Consider the following 23,627-nt stretch of genomic DNA (forward strand, 5'->3'; position numbering starts at 1 on the left):
GGCAGTGGGACCCCAAGACGACTGCCTCCCCTTGCCTAATAGTAGTTACACCCCTGCTTGTCTCTGTGTAAGGCTATTCAGAGCTCTGCAAGGTACTTGGTAGGGATGTGCATGGAACCGGTTCGGAGGCCTTTTATAGGCCTCCAAACCGGTTCAAAAGACCGGCAGTTTGAAGGGAGGATCTCTTTAAGGATGGGGGAGGGTGCTTTTACACCTCCTGCCACATTTCCCCCGCCAGCACTGCCTTTTAAAACAGACTGTGCCTCCTTGCTGCCCTGATGCCTCCTCAGACCGGAGGTGACTGGAAGTTGCCGCTGCGCTTGCGCACACCATCACCCCACTGGACCGTTTTAAAAGGGATCATTTTAAAAGCACTCTCCCCACCCCCTGTCCTTAAAGAGATTCCCCACCACCTTCAAAGTGGCAGGCGCTGGTTCCATGCACACCACTAGTACTTGGTAGTCCTCGAGCAACCATTTCGACACATCCCATACAAGTTGGACTCAAAGGATTTTATCACAAAAGTGCCTTAATTCCACCAGAGTCACTAAAGGAAAGGCAGGCTGAGCACAATCTTAATTGGCTCAAATTATTGCAAATCTTTTCCTTTCTGGGCCATCCCACAGTCTGTTCATTCCGTAAGCAGAGAGCTTATAAAATTTGAAGTCATAAGTCTAGAGCAGGGGTAGGCAATATGCGGCTCTCCAGATATTGCTGAATTACAACTCCCATCATCCCCAGCTACAGCTGGGGATGATGGGAGCTGTAGTTCAGCAAGATGGAGAGTCACACGTTGCCTACCCCTGTTCTAGAGACGTCTCTCTCCCATAAGCATTAATCTCTAAACTATATTTAATTTTAATTGATCAATCACCAAATCCTCTGATAGGCGTAAAGCTGTCCTGGGAGAATGACTTAACGCAATCTATTTGCTATGAATATTGAAACAAAATAAGGACTTTAAAAGCAACTACTTCTTCCTCCTCCTCTGCTCAAATACAGGAAAACCTTCTAGAATTTTATCATAGGTGGTACCTCACACCCTCAAGATTAGCTCATATAACCAAGAAACACTATCCGCTTTGTTGGAATACATGTGGTGAGAGAGGGGCACCTATTTCCGCTTTTAGTGGCTATGCCCATGGACTCATGCCTTTTGGGTCTGGTTTTCCCCCAGAAATAGGCAACATAGTTAACCAAGAAATCAGAATGTAGCCCCATTGGATAAAAATAAATAAATAAAAATAAAGTAGTCTCATTGAATATAATCACCAGCTCCCACATAAACTGAGCACCCTCTCCACTATCAACCGCCATTGCTAGACTCCATCCTTGAGATACAGTATCAGTCACCTACTTCAAATCCAAAGACATGAATAATGCCTTTTTGCTCTCCATTGTTCATTGTTGTTCATTGTTTGCAACTTACAGATGTTTTGTATTTGTGATATTGTACTGCTTTTGTGTTGTTTCTGAAAGCCAAATAAAATAAACATAATTTTAGAAACCCATGGGAACTAATAGGTGTGATTTTGAGATTTTTTTTATTGGTAGTAATCTGACAGAAATGGTGACCTTTGATGTCTAGCTTAAGTTTTAGTCATTTTGTGATTTTTAAAAGAGGTTGACAACCTTTTTATGTTGCTGTTTCAGGATGGTGGCAAGGCAGTAGGCTTCATGAGTGTATGCTCTGAAGTGAATATACAGCTGCTTCATGACTGCTTTGATTTGGGGCCTTTCCATGGACTCTGTAAACCACACCCAGAAGACATTCTTAAACCACCAGAAGAGACAACTGTCTCAGGTGAACATACACATTTTTATTAGACTTCGTTAAATGCGTTGACATGAGCATTATCATATACCTTCAGAAACAGCTTGAACATAATTCAGCACAATACTTTGAAAAAAGCATTGTACCAGGTCATTTTCTATTTGGTCCTTGTCACCCATGGTTCTGGCAGCTGCAGTTTTGAGTATCTGCGGATGAGTCCCAGAGACCCAGTTTCTTTATCCTATGTTAAAATAGGCTAAAATTCACCTATTTGCAGTTGCGGAGTGGCTGGAAATGACTTCCGGTGTCACTTCCGGGTGTCATTTTAGAGACCAGAGCCATTTTGAGGCTTACTTTAAAAACATTAACTGAAAATTCAGCTAATTTGGGGATTTTTGAGGGCATTTCTGGAGCTCTGCAGCCCTGGAGAGCATGGTACTGTGCAGTTAAGAACATAAGAACAGCCCTACTGGATCAGGCCCAAGGCCCATCTAGTCCAACATCCTGTTTCACACAGTGGCCCACCAGATGCTGCTGGGAGCCACAGGCAGGAATTGAGGGCATGCCCTCTCTCCTGCTGTTACTCCCCTGCAACTGGTACTCAGAGGCATCCTGCCTTTGAGGCTGGAAGTAACATATAGCCCTCCAACTAATAGCCAATGATAGACTTCTCCTCCATGAAGTTATCCAAACCCCTCTTAAAGCCATCCAGGTTGTTGGCTGTCACCACATCTTGTGGCAGAGAATTCCACAAGTTGATTATGCATTGTGTGAAAGGGTACTTCCATTTGTTGGTCCTAGATTTCTTAGCAATCAATTTCATGGGTCTCCCTCTTCACACTTTTTAGGCTTTTAAAGGCTCCTCCCCCCCGAAGCTAACCCCTCAATCCCCATAGAGTTGCGATTTCATTATTCATTTTTTCCACATTCACCTTAATTGGTGGAAACAGAACCCCTGAGGATAACAAGGGCCATCTTATTAATCTGGATCGAGATCCGTCGATACCCATAAGAATGGGTTCTGCGCCTGCGCAGGAGTCACGCGGTAGCCATGCCTGAGCTTGTCGAAGCGCCGAAGCCACGCCCCCACGCTGAGCGTTCTATATAAGGCGTGTCTTTGGCGCGAAGTCCCTCAGTTCTTTTCCGACCGCCTTTGCGTTTGGACCTCGGTCTGCCACCTCAGTTGTTGGAAAAGTTCCTCTCTACATTAAGAACGAGTTCATCCTTTACTGACTGATTTTTGGTTTTGACGACGGACTGGAAAGCGACTTTTGTTTGGAATTTGACTCGGACTGACTTCTCGGTTTTCCCGGTTCTCGACGCGGACTGACTGACGACGATCCCGGCTCTTCGACCTCGGAACGGACTCCACTACGAGTGTGAATATGACTGAGGAGAAAAGATCTTTTAAATGGTGTGAAGGCTGCAGGGCGAAACTCCCCTCCAAGGACCTTCACGACCTTTGCTTATTATGCCTCGGTGAGGAACATAATGTCGCCTCCTGCAAGATTTGCCTCTCTTTCTCGAAGCAAACGAGAAAAAACCGAGCGCTACGCCTTCGGGCCGCTATTTATGACGAGGTTCTGAGCCCCTCCACTCCGGGTACTCCTCGTCCCTCGACATCAACTTCGTCTTCAAAATTGCCCCCGAGGGCGGAGTCGGCACCTCCATCAACGTCGAGCCGCCACCGAAAGTCTTCCTCAGCATCGAAGAAAGTTGATTCTTCGAAGCCTACTTCGATGCCGAAGAAACATTCTAAGTCGAAGGAATCTCCAGCTCCTTCGCGTGTATCCAAGTTATCCACATCGACATCGAAACCGGTAAAGTCAACATCGACGCCGTGTACATCTTCTTCGTCTTCCCCATCGAGACCGGATCTTCGTTCAAGTGGACGTAACGACTCTCCTTCTGGGCGTCGAAACACAGATCGGCATAGTTCTCCACCTAGAAAACGTCGAAGATCCCCAGACCTGCCTCCTCGTACTCCATCTCCACCAAGAGTATCGAAGTCGTCAGCTTTACCATCAACATCTGGGATTCCATCGACCACTGCAGTGCCACCAATGACGACTGATCAGTCGGCGCTACCTGCTCCCTCGATGTCGACAGCTCAGTCGATGCCGACAAATCCTTCGATGTCGACGGCTCCTTCAGCATCGACAGTTGCCTCGATATTGACTCCTGCTGTTCAACCGGTGCTTGCCTCGACGTCGATTTCGATGCCGATTGCTCGAGCTCTATCGCCAGCTCCGACCCCACTACACTCGGCTTCGCCATCTACACCGTCGGTCGGTCTTCGAGATACTGTACTGCACACCCCGGTCCTCACTTCTCAGGTGACGCCACGCTGCCCACCTCCTGCTTTCGAGATCATAGACATCGATGCCGAGGATATTCTACCATCAGCGACTCGCTCACTGCTTTCGCTATTGGACTCAACGTCGAGTAGACGGACAACCTCTACCTTTAAGGGTTTCTTGCCAACAGATGCAGGCCCATCTCAACCTTCAGTCTCCACAGCACACTCCTCCAGACCTCAATCCGCCAGCCAAGGACGCTCCCCGCTAACATGGCACACCTGTGAATACCCCCAGGATCCCATGGGTACAACTTCACCTGGAGAACCATATGTGTTTGATGACACCGGGTCTCAACGATTGCCACTGCGTTCTGTGTCTACTGTATCTACCCAGACGCAGTGCCCAGAACTATTTCACCGTGCTTCACAGACTTTTCCTATGAGCACAAGATCTGCCTCCATTCAGACAGATGTCCTGCCACACTCATCTGTCAGCACTGAAGAGACACAAACCATTGCTCAAACTAATGGAAATGAACCGTCTCCTTGCTCCCCCTCTGAACATTATGGTTCGTCCGATTTTGAGTCGGATTCGGATGAGGACAGTAATATTGCGGATCCTCCAGTGGATGTGGCTCCACCCACGTATGTATCTCCGAATGATGAGCTAAAAGCTTACCACAAGCACATTCGTGCGATGGCGGATTCCCTGGGGCTGGACATTCGCTCTCCTTTGGCGACAATAGATGATCCGGTATACAACTTTATGCTTCAGTCTCAATCTACCGCTCCAGTGGCACTCCCTATGCTACCAGTGATCACTAGGGCGGCTAAGTGCGCTTGGGAAGTACTCCACACCTCCACGCCAACTTCCAAGAAACTTGAGAGCCTCTACCGGGTACAAGATAAGGACAATGAATATTTGTTGAAGCATCCGGCGCCCAATTCTCTTGTTATTGATTGCGCCACTTCTTCTAAGTCAGGCAAACGCCATACAGTTCCTCCGGATAAAGAGGGCAGAAAACTAGACCTTTTAGGCAGGAAGGTGTATTCGACTTCGTGCCTTTCGATCAAAGTGGCCAACTATGCGGCCTGCACGGCCAAATACACACATGGCCTCTGGGAACTTTTGGAAAAAGACCTGGAATCTTTGCCTATACATGAGTTTAGGGCTAAGTTCCGCCAGACTTTGGAAAACACTGGGGATTTGACTCGTCGCCAGCTAAGCATTTCTAAACACCTAGCGGAAAGTGAGTCCAGGGCCATGACAGCAGCTATCACTCTACGCAGGCATGCTTGGTTGCGGTCCACTAATCTCCAGATGGACATGAAAGAAAAGATCGAAGGCCTCCCTTTCGATGGCTCCGGTCTTTTCAGCACCACCACAGACGCCACAATGGAACAGTTAAAAAAATCCAAGTTCACGGCAAAAACCTTCACTGCTGCCCAATCATCCTCCGGGCAGTCATCAAGATACCGACCCAATTATGGAAAATACAGGCCCAACTATCGAACCCAAGATCGCCGGGATTTCAGAAAGCCATATACCCCATATCAAAAGCGAGCCTACCAGCAGAGGCATAAAGCTTCTCAACCCCAGCGTTCCAAGACGCAGGACAACCAAAAGCGTCTTTGAAAATTGCAATTGCCCATTGACACCTCCTCCTCTCTCCCTTTCCCAGCCAGCGCGGGTACCGTCCTCACCACCGACTATTCTGTCCCAGCCAACCATCAGGCTGGCCAGCCATGTCCCCGCATGGCACCACATAACATCAGACAAATGGGTCCTGAAGATTGTGAGCTCAGGCTATGCACTCGAATTCAAGACCATTCCTCGTTTTATGGGGATGAAGCTCACTCCTGCATCGGATCTCCTGAGGGAAGAGGTGAAGGATCTTCTTTGCAAAGGGGCAATATCCCCGGTGTCATGGGCAGACAGGCTAGACGGGTTCTACTCCCGTTACTTCCAAATTCCCAAACGGGATGGGGGTATACGACCCATTATGGATCTCCGTCGCCTGAACAAATTCATTCACGTCCGAAAATTCCGCATGATGGCGTTACAGCACATCCTACCTCTCCTTCAGGGAGAAGAGTGGCTTGCAACGCTGGACCTCAAGGACGCCTATTTTCATATAAGTATTCGACCTTGCCACCGAAAGTACTTACGTTTCACCGTCAGACGGGAAGTGTACCAATACAATGTATTGCCCTTCGGACTGTCTACCGCACCGAGGGTCTTTACAAAATGCATGGCTGTGGTGATTGCACACCTACATACCAGAGGGATTGCTATCTATCCATACCTAGACGACTGGCTTCTGGCAGCAAAGACCAAAGAAGAGTTACTTTCGCATATCCGTTATGTGATAGATCTTCTCCACGACCTAGGTGTTCAAATCAATTGGAAAAAGTCACATCTACAACCGGTTCCGGTTATCTCCTACATAGGAGCAGTTTTGGACACCAGAGTGCAGAAAGCGTTCTTACCAGAGGACAGGTTCAACTGTATTGGAGACCTGATTCGTCTCTTCCAGCAACAACCAACCCAACCAGCCCTTGCCGTCCAACGCCTTTTAGGGCTGATGGCTTCGTGCAATGCGATTATACACTTCGCTCGCCTAAAAATGCGCAAGCTTCAACTATGGTTTCTTTCTGTCTTTCACCCATGCAGGGACAATCAAGACAAACGCTTACTAATGCCTCCTCAAGTCCTTCGTTCTCTAACGTGGTGGACGCGCCGAAACAATCTGCTCAGTGGGGTCCCCTTTCAAAATCCCTCCCCTACTGTCTGGCTGACCACAGATGCATCTCTACAGGATTGGGGTGCACATTGCAACGGGCACAAGATCCAAGGCAGGTGGTCTCCTCAACAAGCCCTACTACACATAAATTTCCTAGAGCTACTAGCAGTTTTTCTGGCTCTGCGAGCTTTTCTTCCAATCATACAAGGCCAGATTGTTCAAGTCCAGCTCGACAACACAACTGCACAAGCATACATCAACCGTCAGGGCGGAACGGTGTCCCGGAGCTGATACCCAGGGTAGTGGCACGTCTGCTGTCTCAACCGACCGACGGGATCTTGATTACCCCTTGGTGGCCAAGACAACCTTGGTTTCCGCGGCTACGCAGACTGTCCAAGAACTGTTACCACCACTTACCTCAGCGCCTAGATCTGCTGACACAAGACGACGGCCAGATCTTGCACCCAGACGTACTCACCCTTCATCTGACCGCCTGGCGGATACTCTCCTAAGACGAATTTTGCTCAACCAACGGAAGGCATCCACTCGTAAGAATTATCAGAGCAAATGGCACCGTTTTAAAATATATGCAAGGTCTAGAGGGTTCTTACCCAAGCAGGCTTCGATCAAGGAAGTCTTACGTTACCTAACGATACTAAAAACTCAAGGTCTTGCAAATGTCTCCCTTAAGGTCCATCTGGCTGCCCTCTCCGCACAACACCCGGGCAGTGATGGAAAGACTTTGTTTTCCCATCCGTTGAGTAAGGCCTTTCTAAAAGGTCTCTCGAATGTGTACCCGCCAGTTAATCCTCCTGTAGAACCATGGAGCCTATCTCTGGTTCTTTCATCCCTCACTCAGCCTCCTTTCGAGCCCATGGCCACATGTTCATTGAAACTGGTCTCCTGGAAGACTGCTTTTTTGATAGCAATTACTACTGCTAGACGAGTCAGTGAACTCACAGCACTCAGAGTAGACTCCCCTTATACTATCTTTTATCCAGACAAAGTCCGAATGCGTCTGGATCCTTCTTTTTTACCCAAAGTAGTGTCTTCCTTCCACCTCAATCAGGATATAATCCTGCCTATGTTTTTCAGACTTCCTTCCACTTCCTTGGAGAGATCCTTGCACACTATGGATGTACGCCGTGCTCTGCTGTTCTATATGTCCAGAACACAAGACTTTAGAGCCTCCAAATGTCTCTTCGTGTCTTACCAGGGCTCTTCCAAAGGTTCCCCAGTCTCCAGACAACGACTGTCGAGATGGTTGGTGCAGGTGATATTGTTCACATACAAACTACAAAACAAAGCACCTCCAGAAGCTATACGGGCCCACTCCATTAGAGCCCACGCTTCCTCGGCTGCACACCTAGCAGGGGTTTCTTTCACGGACATCTGCAAAGCAGCTACATGGTCCTCTGAGTCCCCATTTATCAAACACTATGCCATAGATGTACGTTCTGCTGCAGAGGCTTCATTCGGGAGAAGCATCTTGAAAAGGGTGCTGCCTTAATTCCTACTGCTCCCCTCCTCCTTTTTTGGAGCTCGCTAGACACCCATTCTTATGGGTATCGACGGATCTCGATCCAGATAAACAGGTTGCTTACCTGTAACTGATGATCTGGTAGAGATCCGTCGATATCCATAAGACCCTCCCGACCTCCCCTCTGCAGTAGGACTACCTTTATGTGCATTGCGGTGTGCAGCCCTTTGCAACGTCCTTTATTGAGCACTTACCTTGGATGAACTCACCTTCGTCTTCTGGATGGTCGTCCTCCACGGCGGTCGTCCAAGAACTGAGGGACTTCGCGCCAAAGACACGCCTTATATAGAACGCTCAGCGTGGGGGCGTGGCTTCGGCGCTTCGACAAGCTCAGGCATGGCTACCGCGTGACTCCTGCGCAGGCGCAGAACCCATTCTTATGGATATCGACGGATCTCTACCAGATCATCAGTTACAGGTAAGCAACCTGTTTTTGCTGCTATTACAACAAATATTTATATACCACTTTATTTATATTTATTATATATTTCTAGTTTCTAGTTTCCAAAGGTACTCTATACAAAAGTAACTGCTAACTAGTTTCACGTTGAATAGTTTGGCATTTATGCAGTGTGTGTGTTACAAACATCCAACTTACAAACATCCATACATACAAAGAGTGTTCCATAACATATTACATTAAAGAAGTCCCTAACATACAAACACGAACCCACACATTCAAACAAGTAGTCACTCTTGGGAGCTATATGCATTCTGAGTTATGAACATCTGATTCACAAACTTTTGAAGCAAAAGCCACGTGTAAGTTGGGGACTTCGTCACATGTTTACATATTGTCTGTTTTTTAATAAGTGTACAGTGGCATAAAATAGCCCCCAATTCCTGAAACTGACTTCACTCTTTGCAAAGGTATACAAAGTGCAAAACAGAGAATTAAGCATTTTCTCCCTGCCCCACCAAAATTACATGATTTTGTAGTCCTTAGAAACAATAATCTATTATATTAATTCTCCTAGGTGTGCCTTGGAATGTATGTCCAGAGCCCAGCTGATTGGCTAAGGCGCACCCAGGAAGATTGGTCACCACGGCGGCGGGCCTGGTCGCGGAGGCCAGAGGCGGTAGCTAGCCCGGCCCGGCTATGGTGGCAAGGCCCAAGAGCGGGGAAAGAAAGTGCAGGGGCAGAAGTGGCGATGGGGAGGAGAAGCGGCTGGGCCCGGAAGCGGAGACTGGGGCGAGCGGGGGGAGAGGTAACCGCCGGCCCCAAAGAGCGCACAGATGCTCTGTGCAGGATTGGCTAGTTTAATCAAAATAAGACATTGAAAATCAGATCTTGGGAATTTATTTTAAAAAGCTATCATTCTCTCCTTGCTTATCCTTAAATCCTAAGAAAATGGGATAATTTCACATATGCCATTCTGTTGTCCCATTTGAAATCAGATTGGTGAATATATAGATCTAAACTGATTGCAAGTTGGTGGCTTTCCCTTCCACTTGACATACATTATAACTTCATGTGGTGATAATAAAATCTGTGTGATATTTGTGCATTTGGCTTCAAAATGTGGTTCATTGAGGGGATCAAACTGGGCTGCTCGCTGCTGTGATTGTCATTTTTAAATATACCCTTTTGAATTTGCTTCCAAGTTTACAGGCTTAGGACTGGAGTGCATGTGGCTAGAAGTCAACATATGTATGCATATATACATGTATTTTATTATGACACTTCTATCCTGCTCTTCCTCCAGGGAGCTCAGGGTAGTAGTATACATGGTTCTTCCTCCCCAGTTTACGTCACAACAATTCTGTGTGGCAGGTTAGGAGGAGAGAGTCACACAGTGAGTTTTATGGCTGAGTGGGGAAGCATTTGAACCCAAGTCTCCCAGTCCCATTCTTATTCTCCAGCAGGGGCGTAACTATAACAGGGCAAGGGGAGACAGTTGTCTGGGGGCCCACTGCCTTGGCCCCCCCCGAGGCAAGTCACATGACTGACTCCCCCAGCCGCACACCCTCCTGGGCTTCCTTCAGTTGTATTCATCCTCCGAAATTGATGAGTGTTAAGACCTGGAGCTACCAGAACAGCATGTCTTTCTCTAGTACCATTAAATGACTTGAATCGTCCACAATTTACAAATTTCTTTACTTCAGGAACTGAGCTTCAGTGAGGGAGGGGCCATTTTAAAATCTTGTCTCTGGGCCCACTCCAACCTTGCTATGCCCCTGTTCTCCAGTCATTATACCACATTGGCTCTCTGTTGTGTCGGGTAACTGGGGTGGCCAAACGTAGTAAATCTTGTTTGGCATAAACCTTTTTCTTAAAGCAGTATTAATTCATCAGAGAGGCCCCTGCAAACTATTCTCACCCTGGGCCCCACAAAAACTAGAGATGGCCCTGCCATATCCTTGCAGTTCTGCAGCAAAGTTATAAGGGTGGGGGAAAGAGAAGAGGAAGGCAGGAGGGCAGGGGCCCAGGGTCTACTTCAACCTTGACAACAAAAGCAAAAGCAGCTGCAAAACAAAATTTATTCCTCCTGACACATTTCAATACTCGTATCTTTTTCTAGGATATCTTAAAAATACACTTTGAAAGTCAGCATCAGCTCTTGAGTTATGCCTGGTAGCCAGTGCAGCTGTGACAATCTTCTGTAGTACTGGCAGTTCATACCTGAAAGGAGGCAGACAGCCACACTTCAAATTAGCTGCAGCTTCTGAGTGATATTCAGGGACAACCTCATGATGAATAGTAGTCAATTGCAGTAGTCAATTTTTGAGGCCCCCAAACAGGTTCAATAGTCTGAGGAGAAAGCAGCCTGGTATCAGCCAACAGTGAGTGGATACAGACAACCAGTTTACCATGTGGTAAGGTTTCCTATCACATGGCTGCCTGGTCATCTGTATTGATGCAAATGGTTTGATTTTTTTTTAAACTTCCATGCATTCTAATTTGTGGTGAATGCATCCCCACATTTACCAAATTGATCATCCGTATTAGTAATCTGTGGCAGGTGACATTGAGTGGAGTAGTATTGCCCTGAACTGTGGAGTTCCATGACTAGAGTAGTCTTTTTAAAAAAACCAACAGCTTTCCCCCCGCTATTTCTCCATAGCTTTCAGATCTTAAATCCAGATATCTATATTGTTTATGTAATTTGAAATATTTAAATATTTGCAGTTATCAACCATGAGGCTATATCAATGAGGTATTTTTAGCCTACTTTCCAGTAAAAATATGCACAAAATGGTTCAGAGGCCATTTGACCGACCTCCGAACCGGTTCAAAGGTCCAGTGGTTCAGCCGGTTTGATGGGGGGGTATATTTAAGGAGCAGGGAGGGTGCTCTTACCCCCCACTGAGTTTCCCCCACCAATGCTGTGCTTAAAAATGGTCCTTTGGGGTGGCACTGTGCTTAAAAACAGTCCTGCAGGGCGGTGCATATCAGACCAGAAATGCCTGTTGCGCATGTGCATGACGCACATGTTGCACACACACACACGCGTTGGGCACTTCCGATCTGATGAGCACTGGGGCATCAAGGAGGTACACTGCTGCCTTGTGGGACCATTTTTAAGCACAGCACCAGCAGGGAAAATGTGGTGTGTGGGGGTGAGGTAATAGCACCCTCTCTGATCCTTAAAGGTAAGGAGGGTGGCAGATGTTCAGTAAAACAGGGTAGGAGAGCGCTCACTGTCCTAACCCTGTTTAAGAGCATGGCTCTTGAGAGAGTTTGCCACCAAAGTGTTGCCAGGATCGGGCACGATCCCAGTGGTACACATGCACAGGCAAAAATGGGCTGGGCTTCTTCAGCCCAGTTTTGCCTGCATGTGTGAATAGCTTAATTGAATAGCTACAGAACTAGTCAGTAGGCCTAATGTAGTAGAATCCTGGGGCTGGATGGAATTGAAATTGCCCTGCTGTTGGAGAGGTTTTTATTTTGCTAGTCTTGATTTTAATGAAGTCCTCCTACTAATATCAGTCAATCAAGATTACATACCCAAGGAAGCTGGCTAGATTTTACTCTACCATGTGGGATTTGTTATGCAGATTTGAGCAGCCAGTGATACATAGTGAGGCCAATCTTATTTATTTATCTTATCTATTTATTATTTCTCTGTGTAAACCACCCTAAGCCATTTTTGGAAGGGCGGTATAGAAATCAAATAAATAAATAAATAAATATTTCCATTGTAAGAGGAGAGCTGGTCTTGTGGTAGCAAGCATGACTTGTCCCCATAGCTAAGCAGGGTCTGCCCTGGTTGCATCTGAATGGGAGACTTGATGTGTGAGCACTGCAAGATATTCCCCTCAGGGGATGAAGCCGCTCTGGGAAGAGCAGAAGGTTTCAAGTTCCCTCCCTGGCTTCTCCAAGATAGGGCTGAGAGAGATTCCTGCCTGCAACCTTGGAGAAGCCACTGCCAGTCTGTGAAGACAATACTGAGCTAGATAGACCAATGGTCTGACTCAGTATATGGCAGTCTCCTATGTTCCTATGTTCTCTGATTATTCCAGCATATAGGAAACTTCGCACCATTAGAAAATGTGACAATTATTTGACAGATCATCTAATTCAAAATTGCTTTTACAAATAAGAGCCTTCATAAAAGTTGATTAGCTTCCTTTAACTCATGTTTTACTGAGTTACTGTTTTTCCTTTGATATGTAATACTAAACTATAATAAACATAAAAATCCATTTTGAAGTAATGTTGACATGCCACTTATGGTTCACAATAATTACAGTAATTTGGTTGTTGCTCTATACAGAAATGGAAATTAGTAGTTATAGCCATTCTAATAGAGTACGAATTATTTGCCATAGGGTTGTCATAGCGTTCACATTGAATTGGCTTTTTAGTCCTACTGATTCTTCTCCCACCCCCACTCCACAGTATTAGTTCATCTAGCACAGAAATCTCTTCAGATTATGTTGATTAAGGTCTCTTTTTAATCATAAGTAAAATATAGGAATAGGTTCAAGTATTCATGCCTGCATTAATGTATCTTATAAACCATAGTAATGAATCTGTGTTTAAATGGATGATGATGGATTAGAAACAGCATGTTTGTATGATAGACTGAAATTTCCATTAACCCAGTTGGATTGATTAGGAAAGCTTCCCAGTTCTACAGCCATAACCCACATTGCATGAGCTGAACCCAGACACTGAACTATTTGCCAGATTCATTCCACTAATCTGTTGCTTGCCCATGTGAAGTTTTGGACTCCTTCCAATTTTTTCTACTATAAATTTCACAGCAGTTAAAAGATTGGAAATTAATGATTTATTGTATTTATGGTATAATTCAATTAATGAGTTCAAATAACATTACTTTGGTATCTAGCAGTATTTTGTAAGTAGTCATTCTATCCTTCTTGATTCTAAATAAAAAAAATCATTATGAGACATGTTCACCACAGAAGCAAATAATTTATTGTAGATAAATTACCCAGGAAGCATATTACTTGCTACAAGCAAAGCTATTATTTCATATATCTTGCTTTTTTATTTTGTGTTAGATGTCAACCATAAAGTATTTAATAGTAGTTTTATTTTACATTGGTTCACATGGAATTTGCTGCTTTACCTGAGAAGTATGGTTCTGTAATTGCTGAACCTAACTTGCTGAATCATTTCTCTCTGTGTTAAAGTTGTTTCCACTTCCTGGATCTTCTGTTAAAACTAACTGATTAAGATCTGACAACAATCCCTGGTATTTTAATGGTTAAAATAAATATTTCATGCCCAGAGGAATGAGTTCTAATTGAAATGTTTATATAATTTCTTAATTCAAGGCATTGAAACCAATGTGGCTTCTTGTAACTAAAACTGAGTTGCAGAAAAACATGTACAAGGACTGTATATGTTAGGTACATGCACAAACTGAGGTTTGTGCACTGGTTTGGTTCCGCAGGGTGGGAACGCCAAGCAAGATCTTTTTTAAAAAAGAGAGAGAGATCAGGTCCTTACCTGCTCTCTGCCACAGCATGCAGGTCCCTGCTGTGGTGGTGCTTGTCCCAAGTACCTGCGCACAGTGGCAGCATGCACATTGCATCCATGCATGTGCAGATGCCATTTGTGTGGTCAGCAACACCATGCTGACCACACAAATGGTGCTCTTGCATGCACAGATGCCATGTGCATGCTGGTGCCATGCGCAGGTACTTGGGGCAAGCACCGCAGCAGCAGGAAGATGCATCCAGTGGCAGAGAGCAGGTAAGGACCTGCTCTCCTTTTCCCCAAAAGATCCTGCTTGTTGCTCCCCTCGGCACCCAGCACTGAACCATTGTGCAGACCTCAGGTCATGCACATCCCTAACACGTGTGCAGTTGTATATGCAATCAGAAACCCAGGTAAGGACCTGCTCTCTTTTTCCCCAAAAGATCCTGCTTGTTGCTCCCCTCGGCACCCAGCACTGAACCATTGTGCAGACCTCAGGTCATGCACATCCCTAACACGTGTGCAGTTGTATATGCAATCAGAAACCCAGGCCACTCATACAGGCCCTAAATGCTTATACTGTTCTGCCCAGTGTATGGATGTTTTGGGTAGGGCTAGTGGTCACAATTCTACTCTTATTTATGTGCTGATTGAATGTATGAACCAGAACATGAGAAAAGGGCTAGGTTCTATAATACAACTAATGGGAAGCACACTACCGCTCTTTGTATAAAGAGGCTCCGGGCACTGACGATAATGTGAATGTTTAAAAGAATTACATAGTTCTGAACTTCCTAGTTGGGACCCAGTATCATTCTCTGAAATTGATAAGCTTATCTCTTCTTTCCCTTGTGGCAAGGCCCCAGACCACAACTTTATTATTATTGATGCAGTCCGGGCTAATCTTGACTGGGGGGTTGCCCTTCTTGCCTCTCTCTTTACATATATAGATTGGACGGCTAAAATCCCTCATGACTGGGGTATAGCCATAATCATCCCTATTTATAAAAAAGGCAATGGGGATGATCCAAATAATTATCGTCCAATCAGTCTGTTAAGTGTCATTAGTAAGATTTATGCTAAACACCTCCTCCTTAAACTCATGGACTGGATTAATGAAGGCAGTATTTTAGCCCAGGAGCAGGCTGGTTTTCGGACTGGTCGCTCAACCTTGGATCATGCCCTTATCCTTCAATTTATTTCTGAGAAATATTCCACCAAGCCAGCTCATGGGCTTTACGCAGCCTTTATTGACCTTAAATCTGCCTTTTATTTAATTTTACGGAAGAGGCTTTGGCAGAAATTATGGGAATAGACAGGAGACTGCTACTTCTGATAATTTCCCTTTATAATGGTGCCCTGCTGAAAGTGTGCTATACTGCATCTGGGGCTTTGTCAGCTGCCATATCCTCTTGTAGGGGGGGTCCGTCAAGGTTGTTTATTAGCTCCCATGTTGTTCAATTTTTATATCAATTCTGTAGTGTCCTTTGCCCACCTCTGCTCTTGAAGTTCTGGCCACGTGGAGACCAATACACATTCAGTTTTACATTGTGATGTTTTTAAGGAAACCCACTTGAGATTAATCTCCCCCTTATTGTCTAAGTTTTTAGGACACTCTGATGAATTTTATTTGAAGTTTTATTACTTAACTCAGATGAAAAAATTATTAATATAGTGGCCAGGTTTTGTTTTATAATCTGCAAAACCCGACCTGATCTTTAGCAATGCATTTCATAAGTAGTTTATATATTTCTCTCTTCTTTTTAAATTTTATTTACATGATGCATTGTTTGTATTTCTTGTATATTGGTCTATGACCGTAATAAAGTTCTGTTCTGTACAACTAGTTTTTCACATGTGGTCACAAACACTGGGACAAATTTTCTGAAGCTTAATGCTGTAAAAATGATATTGTATGATATATTAATCTGCTGCATTCTGTTGAAATGGCTGGCTGACAAATGAAAACTATAAATATGAGAGAAAAAAGAGCCAAAGGGGAAAACAGAAAAAAAGAGTGCTGTTGTCATAATTATAAGGGGGAATAACTACCGTAGATGAATTGAGGAATTCAAAACTAAGGTGACGTTAAATGTATCATTGGCCCTGATGTGTGTTACTTTTATTTGGTAAATAACAGCTGGATCAGGCCCTCATAATGTAGTACTCTTACTCCTCACTACAGATCTGATCTGGATCAGGACCCTGATTATTATTTGCTAAGAAAAACCCCTCACATTCTTGTCAAAGGGAACTATTCCCCATTGCAACTAGCAGCCATGTCAGGGGAAGCTGAACTGGTTTATATCATGGCATGTGATAGGGTAAAGCCCCCCTATTATTTATTTATTTATTACATTACAATTATTACATTTCTATCCCGCTCTGAGGAGCTCAGAGCAGTGTACATGCTTATTTTTACCCTCACAACAACCCTGTGAGGTAGATTAGGCTGAGAGATACATGACTGGCCCAGAGTCACCCAGTGAGTTTCATGGTTGATTGGGGATTCAAACTTGGGTCTTCCCGGTCCTAGTCCAACACTCTAACCACTAACCTATGCTGGCTATTGCCATGGGCATCCAGGCCTATTGCCATAGGCATCTGGATGTGGGGACGGATTGAGCCAATTGAGTCCACCCTTTTGAGTTCAATGTGGCTTACTCCCAGGTAAGTAAGACTTATAGAATTGCAGTCTTTGCCGTCCTCCAAATAATGTCCTGTGGACACCCATACCTACAGCCTTCCCCTGCCATGGTCCTGATATCAGGGGATGCTCTGTCCAGCTACGATTTACCAAAGGAAACTGAGGCATGGTACAGTTAACAAAATATATAGCTTGGTCCAGAGGAAAGGGGCTTAAGAATACAGCTGAGTATTTCTTTCTTCTTTAGAACTCAATAATACCACAGATTATATTATTACTAGCTGGGCCGAGCGCAGAGCATCTGCACCTTTACTGGCCTGCTTCTTCGCCCCGCCCACTTCTCCCCCCCCCCCCGCACCCACACGCGGTTTCTGGCTGGTGGTAGCAGCCTGCTTTTCCTGCCCCCCCACCTGGTGCTTTCTGGCTGGCGGGCTGGCTGGCTGGAAAGCCAGCTTGCCACCTCCACCCACCTGCCTGCCAATTCCTGGTGGCTGGGCTGGCCTGCTGCGCCTGCTGCTCCCAGAAGCCAGGCCGCCACCTGCTCCCGCTGGCCTCCTACAAGCGGGAGCAGCCCGCTGCCACCTGCTCCCAGTGGCTGGCCCGCAGCAGCCGCCTCCTCCTCATCCATATTTTCATCCCCATCGCTAGTCTGGCAGCTGCTCGCGAACTCTCACAAGAGCTGCCACACATGGGATTAGCGACAGGTACACCTAGGAGAAATAAATATCTAGATATATTTGTTACATTTGTATCCCCCCTTCCTCCAAAGAACTCAGATTAAAAATTGGCATTTTAGGCTCCCAGCTATTACTGTGATGCTGGTGAGCTGACAAAGACTTCATTCTCAAGACCATCCAGTGAACTTTATAGCTTTATTTTTAGCCAGCTGACAGAGAGCAATAGGAGTGGAATATGTAGAGCAATTAGAGCTTTTTGGTGCAAAACATTTTAGAAAATTTATTGCCTTAAACCAGTTGCTTCAACATCTTAATGGGGATACTAAAAATGTGAGTGCACTATTACATACCATGCCTTAAACTAGGGAATTGAAGCCCACTGCCAACCCATGGATTACTTTGGTTTAGATGTGCTTGAGGATCCATATTCAAGCAGAGTCAACAAATGATATTCCATGGTTGTTGAAAGAATCATAGAGGGTTTCCAATTTGGAGTCCAAAGGCAAAGCTTCCCACTTAAAAGGCTGGGATATATTATTAATCTTCCCTTTTCCCCCTCCAGCCAAACATATTTTATAGCCAGGGTCACTTTATAGGGGGGGGCACTTTATAGAGAAGGGGGGGGCACTACTGTTTTAAGTTCTTTGTTGTCATTTATTTTAACTAATGTTTTAGCTTTTTGTTTGTTTGTTGTAAAACCGTCCAGAAACGTGAGTTTTGGGCGGTATAGAAGTGTATTAAATAAATAAATAAAATAAATATAGAGGGTGAAGGGTAGCCAGATTTCAACATAAAGTAACTTTGCTATCAACACTTGGATAAATTAGAAGTCAGAATAAAAACTCAATAATAAACCATTCAATATTGAAATAAACCATTAAATAGTGCTTTAATTTTTGTCATTGACTCCATTTTGATGCTTTTATTTTTATTCTCCCTTTCCTTTTCCTTCCCTTGTTCAGTTGAAGAAAGCAGCAGCCAAACAAGTCAAAAAGCTGAAGTTACTGATGCCAAAGATTCAGATAAACAGGTAATACAGAAAACAATTCATTGGACTGAAAAGAAAATATCCTAGCTGGTGAACAAATGGTGACTTTTATAGCAGAGTGCCATCTAAACAGTGGTCAACAATATTCACAAACTGATGATGGAAAACATGTTTCAATTTTGTTTAAATATTCATGTCTTAATATATAGCCACCTAATGGCTCAGCGGGGAAATGACTTGCCTAGTGAGCAAGTTATTGCTGGTTCGAATCCCCACTGGTATGTTTCCCAGAATATGGGATACACTTATATCAGGCAGCCACGATATAGGAAGGTGATGAAAGGCATCATCTGACACTGCGCGGGAGGGGGCAATGATAAACCCCTCCTGTATTCTACCAAAGAAAACCACATGGCTCTGTGGTCTCCAGGAATTGACATCGACTCAAGGGCACAACTTTAACTTTAATATATACTATTTCTGAACAAATAGAAACCTATGAAAAACTGTGACAATAGACACTGGCTGACTATCCCGTGCCAATGCACCAGGGTTTTCTATTGCACGGGGAGCGGGCACTATTTTCAGTGATCCCCTACCTTCCCTCTGTTATTGCCCATGCCTACTGAAACTGTGACAGTGAATGTCCCCCAACCCTCAGAAAGTTGTGGTGAAGCAGCACAGGGTTAGTCTGGATGTCAACCTCTGAGTACAATCCACAACAATTAAGCACCTTTGGATCTGATTATTGGGGTGGGTCGGTTGCAAGTTTTTACTGCTTTGATTTATCCTTATTGACACTTCATAATGTTCTGGAAACATTTTTCTCTCTTTTTTGTTCCAAGCAGAGGGAGGGAGAAACTCTCTCCAGTTGAGAGGGAATCTCACACAGGCTTTCAAACTCATACAGACAAGAGGTGTCTGGCGGGCGGGGACGGGCACAGGCTTTCAATCACACACACACACACACACACACACACACACACACACACACACACACAGGCTTTTGAGCAGGGGTAGGGGGATCTCACACATATAAGAATGTTAAGAACAGCCTTGCTGGAGCAAGCCCAAGGCCCATCCAGTCCATCATCCTGTTTCACATAGTGACCCACCAGATGCCTCTGAGAAGCACACTAGTAAGAGGTGAGGGCATGCCGTCTCTCCTGCTGTTACTCCCCTGCAACTGGTATTTAGAGGCATCTTGCCTCTGAGGCTGGAGATGGCCTATAGCCACCAGACTAGTTACCATTGCTAGACATGGTTCAAGTGGGGGAAAGAGAGAATCACGCAGTGGCTTCTAAATGACAGGATCACACACACACAAAACAGACAGATACAATTTTTTTTAATACTTTAGTTTCCTTGAGGGGGACAAGCCCAGCAGCCAGCTTCTACCTCCCATCCCTGCTTCTTGTGGCTCCCTCACTGTGCAACTGAGTTCAAATGCCGAGCAGGAGAGGAGCACAAGACTGGAACTACAGGAGGGGGACACTAGGCTACTACTGCGGAGAGAAGGCAGGCCTGGCAGGAGGAAGGGATGCTCTGTTCAGCCTTCTCTGCTTTAATTTCTTTTTCTCTGCTGCTTCCAAGGTTGACCTCATTATCCACACAGGAGGCTGCAGCTCTCTCCCACTCCCAAGAACAGCTCATGAACGGAGCAATCAGCAGAAACATGGGTGCTGTGGCACTGGTGGGCAGGGGCGTATCTAGGGTAGAGCAGGCAGGGCACGTGCCCTGGGCGCCACTTGGAAGGGGGGTGCAAATTCTTAATTTTTTTTTTAAAATGGCCACCAAAAACAAAATGGCCACTGCACATGCTCAAATGGCCTCTGTGAGGCCCTAGGCTATGCCAGACCTCGAAGAGGCTATTTGAGCATGTGTGGTGGCCATTTTGTTTCCAGCGGCCATTAAAAAAACCACAATTATTTTTAAAAATGGCCACTGCGCATGCTCAAATGGTCTCTGCGAGGCCCTAGAAGCCAGCAGTGGGAGGGGTAACCTTTGCAGACCCCCCCCCCCAGCCTATAGGAAGCACCCCAAAGGGGCTACAGGTTAAAAAAAAATTAATATAATATAAGTCACTGTACACATATTCAGTTTGGCACTATGTACAGAGAATCAGGGCTTGTGAATACCGAGCTGAAGCTTATGAGCTAGGATTGTATTCATTTGCTCTTACTTTGCTTCTTATGATAAGTGAGTTAAATGTGGTGTCTTAATAATATGGCTATTAATGGTGAGTTTGTCTTTGAATCAGTGTGAAATCCTTAGTATTAAGGCCCACTGGGAGTTTCTTGCTCTCTTTCTCTCATTTTAACTGTCTTTCTGAAATACTAGAATATATTCCTAGCAGTGACACAGTTTACTCTGCATATCCTTTAATTATTTTCAGAGTATCTGGGAAAAGTCAAATTCTCCATTTATTTTTAAAACTTATAGAATAGTGATGCTAGTAGATGCCTAGTAGAGAATTAGACAGGCACTTCTGTTTAGTTTTCCAAGTACACCTCCACATAGTATTTGGGTATTTCATGAGCCCCAGCATACTGCAATTTGTAGTTTTCCAGCATTTTTTGGTCTGGCTACGTCCACTGCTAAATAGTTTTTGAAATTTTAAAAGATTAATGAGCTTGACTTATATTTTTCAGCTGATATTATAGTAAAGTTATGTGAAAGATGGGTGTCAGATGTTTGGACAAGGGGCGCAATTTCAGTGCTTGCCCTAGGCGCTATTTTCCCTAGATACGCCTCTGCTGGTGGGGTGGGGGTGAATTGAGGGACTGGCTTGCTGGAGAGAGGAAACAGAAGAATGAACCTTGCCCCCTTCCTACCTCATTCAGCAAGGGCTCTGTGGATGGCTGCTACTGCTGCAGCTCCATACTCAACAGAAGGTTGTAGGGAAGCAAATGGAAATCTGGGGCACCCAGAAGAATATTGGAGGCATGTTCAGCCTGGTAGATCTAGGAACTGACTCTGGACTGAGATAGAACTGGCTCCCTGCTCTGTTATTCTCAGTAGCTGCAAAAGTTGAGGCACTTGGGAGGGACAGCAATGTCTCAGCTTCACACCTCGCACCACCTAGTGTTCCAGATGTCACTGTAGAAATATACCTCTCTTTTAATATCACACCGACATGCATTTGTGTTAGAATGTTCTACCCAAGGTAAACTTATGACATTTAAGATTAAAATGTATCAATACCATAACTACAAAAACAATTAAAATGCTCGATAAATTAGAGATGGAACCAATTTTAAACCACCAACCTGTAGTGAGGATTGCCAGTCTAAACAGATGAGTCTTCAAAAGACTAGGAGAGAAGGTGCTAACCAGATCTCCCAAGGAAAGAAATTACACAAGGATGAAGCCAGAGCAAAGAGGGCTGTAGCCTCCTGTGTGCTATCAGAGGGCCTCAGATAAAGGGGGTGCATGCAGGGGGTGCATGCATCTGTTAAACTTGGTGAATTACAGATGCACAGGTGAATTGCTTCCATTATAACGTTTTCTATTTGTATTATATGAAACATTTGTTCTCTCCGTAAGACAGTTATAGTGGTGTGTTTTTGTGATACGATAAAGATGGGGGGGGGAGCTTTTGATGTGGACTGTTCATGGTGCCTATAGCCAAAGCTTCCAGCTTGTCAGTCTGAGACTGAGAAAAATGTCTGTCTTCTGTTGAAGCCTGTGTTAGCATGTGCTATTTATTGTTGCATTTATATACCGCCTTTCGTTAAAAGACAACCCCAAGGCGGTTTACAAAAGTTAAAACATACAATAAAAGACAATAAAAATATTAAGCTAAAAAATATATAAAAACAGACCAAATTTAAAATTTATAAAATACTAGCATAAAAACAATACGGCAGGTAAAAACACACAGAAGCAGCTATGTTGAATATCCCTCCCCACTCCCAAATTCCAGAAACCTGCCTCTGTTCCTTACTTCCTGTTCCTTACTTCCTATAGCATGTGTCATATTGCTCAGTATTTAAATTTATGTGATGAAAGTACCATATTCAAAGCATACTACTGGTATATCCAAGGAATACAAGAATACTAGCTGACCCCGCACAGAGCATCTGTGCAGTTGTGTACTGAGCCTGTGACATCCCCGGCAGCTTGCTCTCCCTCCCGTAGCTCGCTCGCTTGCTCTAGCCCCGCCGCTCGCTCGCTCGCTCTCCCCCGCTGCTCGCTCGCTCTCCCCCGCCGCTCGCTCACTCTCCCCCTGCCGCTCGCTCACTCTTCCCAGCCACTTGCTTGCTCTCTCGCTCTTCCCAGCCACTTGCTCGCTCTCTCGCTCTTCCCAGCCGCTCGCTCGCTCTCTTGCTCTCCCCCCGCCGCTCGCTCGCTCGCTCTCCCCCCAGCCGCTCGCTCGCTCTCCCCCCGCAGCTCTCCTGCTCTCCCCCCCGCAGCTCTCCCCATTGGGTGGGCCAGGGCCAGGCCATCCCACCACCGCCTCCCACCTTCTCCTCCCAGCTGGTAGGGCTTTGCCCGCCGACTGCCCACCTCCTCACCACCACCATCATTTCTCCCCGCCACCGCCTCCTCTTCCTGGCCGGTGGGGCTTCGCCTGCCATCCACCCACCTCTTCTGGCCGGAGGGGCTTCACCTGCCGGCCCTCCACTTCTGCATCCTGACCGCTGTCATTATTTCTCTCCGCTTCAATGCTGGAACTCTTGCCCGCTCTAAAGCATTCCTCGCTGCTGCTGCCACCACCATGGCCACTCATTCCCCTCAGGCTGCTGACAGGCCCAGGCCCATCCCTTGCCTGACTGCCTCCCTGTGACAATGGCCTCAGTAGCCCCAAACAGCAGCAGTGGTTGCCTGGACCTTTCCTTGCTGCCAGTGCTGCCATGGCCACTCATTCCCCTCAGGCTGCTGACAAGCTCAGGCCCGTCCCTTGCCCTTCCTTCTGTCTCTCTTTCCTCTCCCTTCTTTTTCTCTTTCTCTCTCCTCCACTCGCTCTTCTCCACTCTTCCCCCCCCTTTCATGATTTTTCTTCCTCCCTCCCTGAGTTAACAGATTTTGTTCATTTACACAACGACATCCTCCGTCTCCTGAA

General features: G+C 45.5%; 1 protein-coding gene across 8 annotated transcripts in view; it reads left to right on the forward strand.

Annotated features, from left to right (window-relative positions):
* Positions 1-23,627, forward strand: part of CFAP61 (cilia and flagella associated protein 61) — a 230,732-nt gene that overhangs the window by 43,151 nt on the left and 163,954 nt on the right. For 7 of the 8 annotated variants that reach the window (XR_008306425.1, XM_053247244.1, XM_053247246.1 and 4 more), the window contains exons 8-9: positions 1,654-1,804; positions 18,537-18,604. Coding sequence is in view for 7 of the 8 variants with exons in the window: in XM_053247244.1 (XP_053103219.1) it covers positions 1,654-1,804; positions 18,537-18,604 (219 nt within the window). In the remaining variant the exon portion in view is untranslated. Of the gene's footprint in view, positions 1-1,653; positions 1,805-9,334; positions 9,566-18,536; positions 18,605-23,627 lie in introns of those variants that run through there. The other variant, XM_053247245.1, reaches the window with a different exon arrangement.

This window comes from Hemicordylus capensis, chromosome 4 (assembly GCF_027244095.1).
Source record: "Hemicordylus capensis ecotype Gifberg chromosome 4, rHemCap1.1.pri, whole genome shotgun sequence".
Classification (NCBI taxonomy): Eukaryota; Metazoa; Chordata; class Lepidosauria; order Squamata; family Cordylidae; genus Hemicordylus; species Hemicordylus capensis.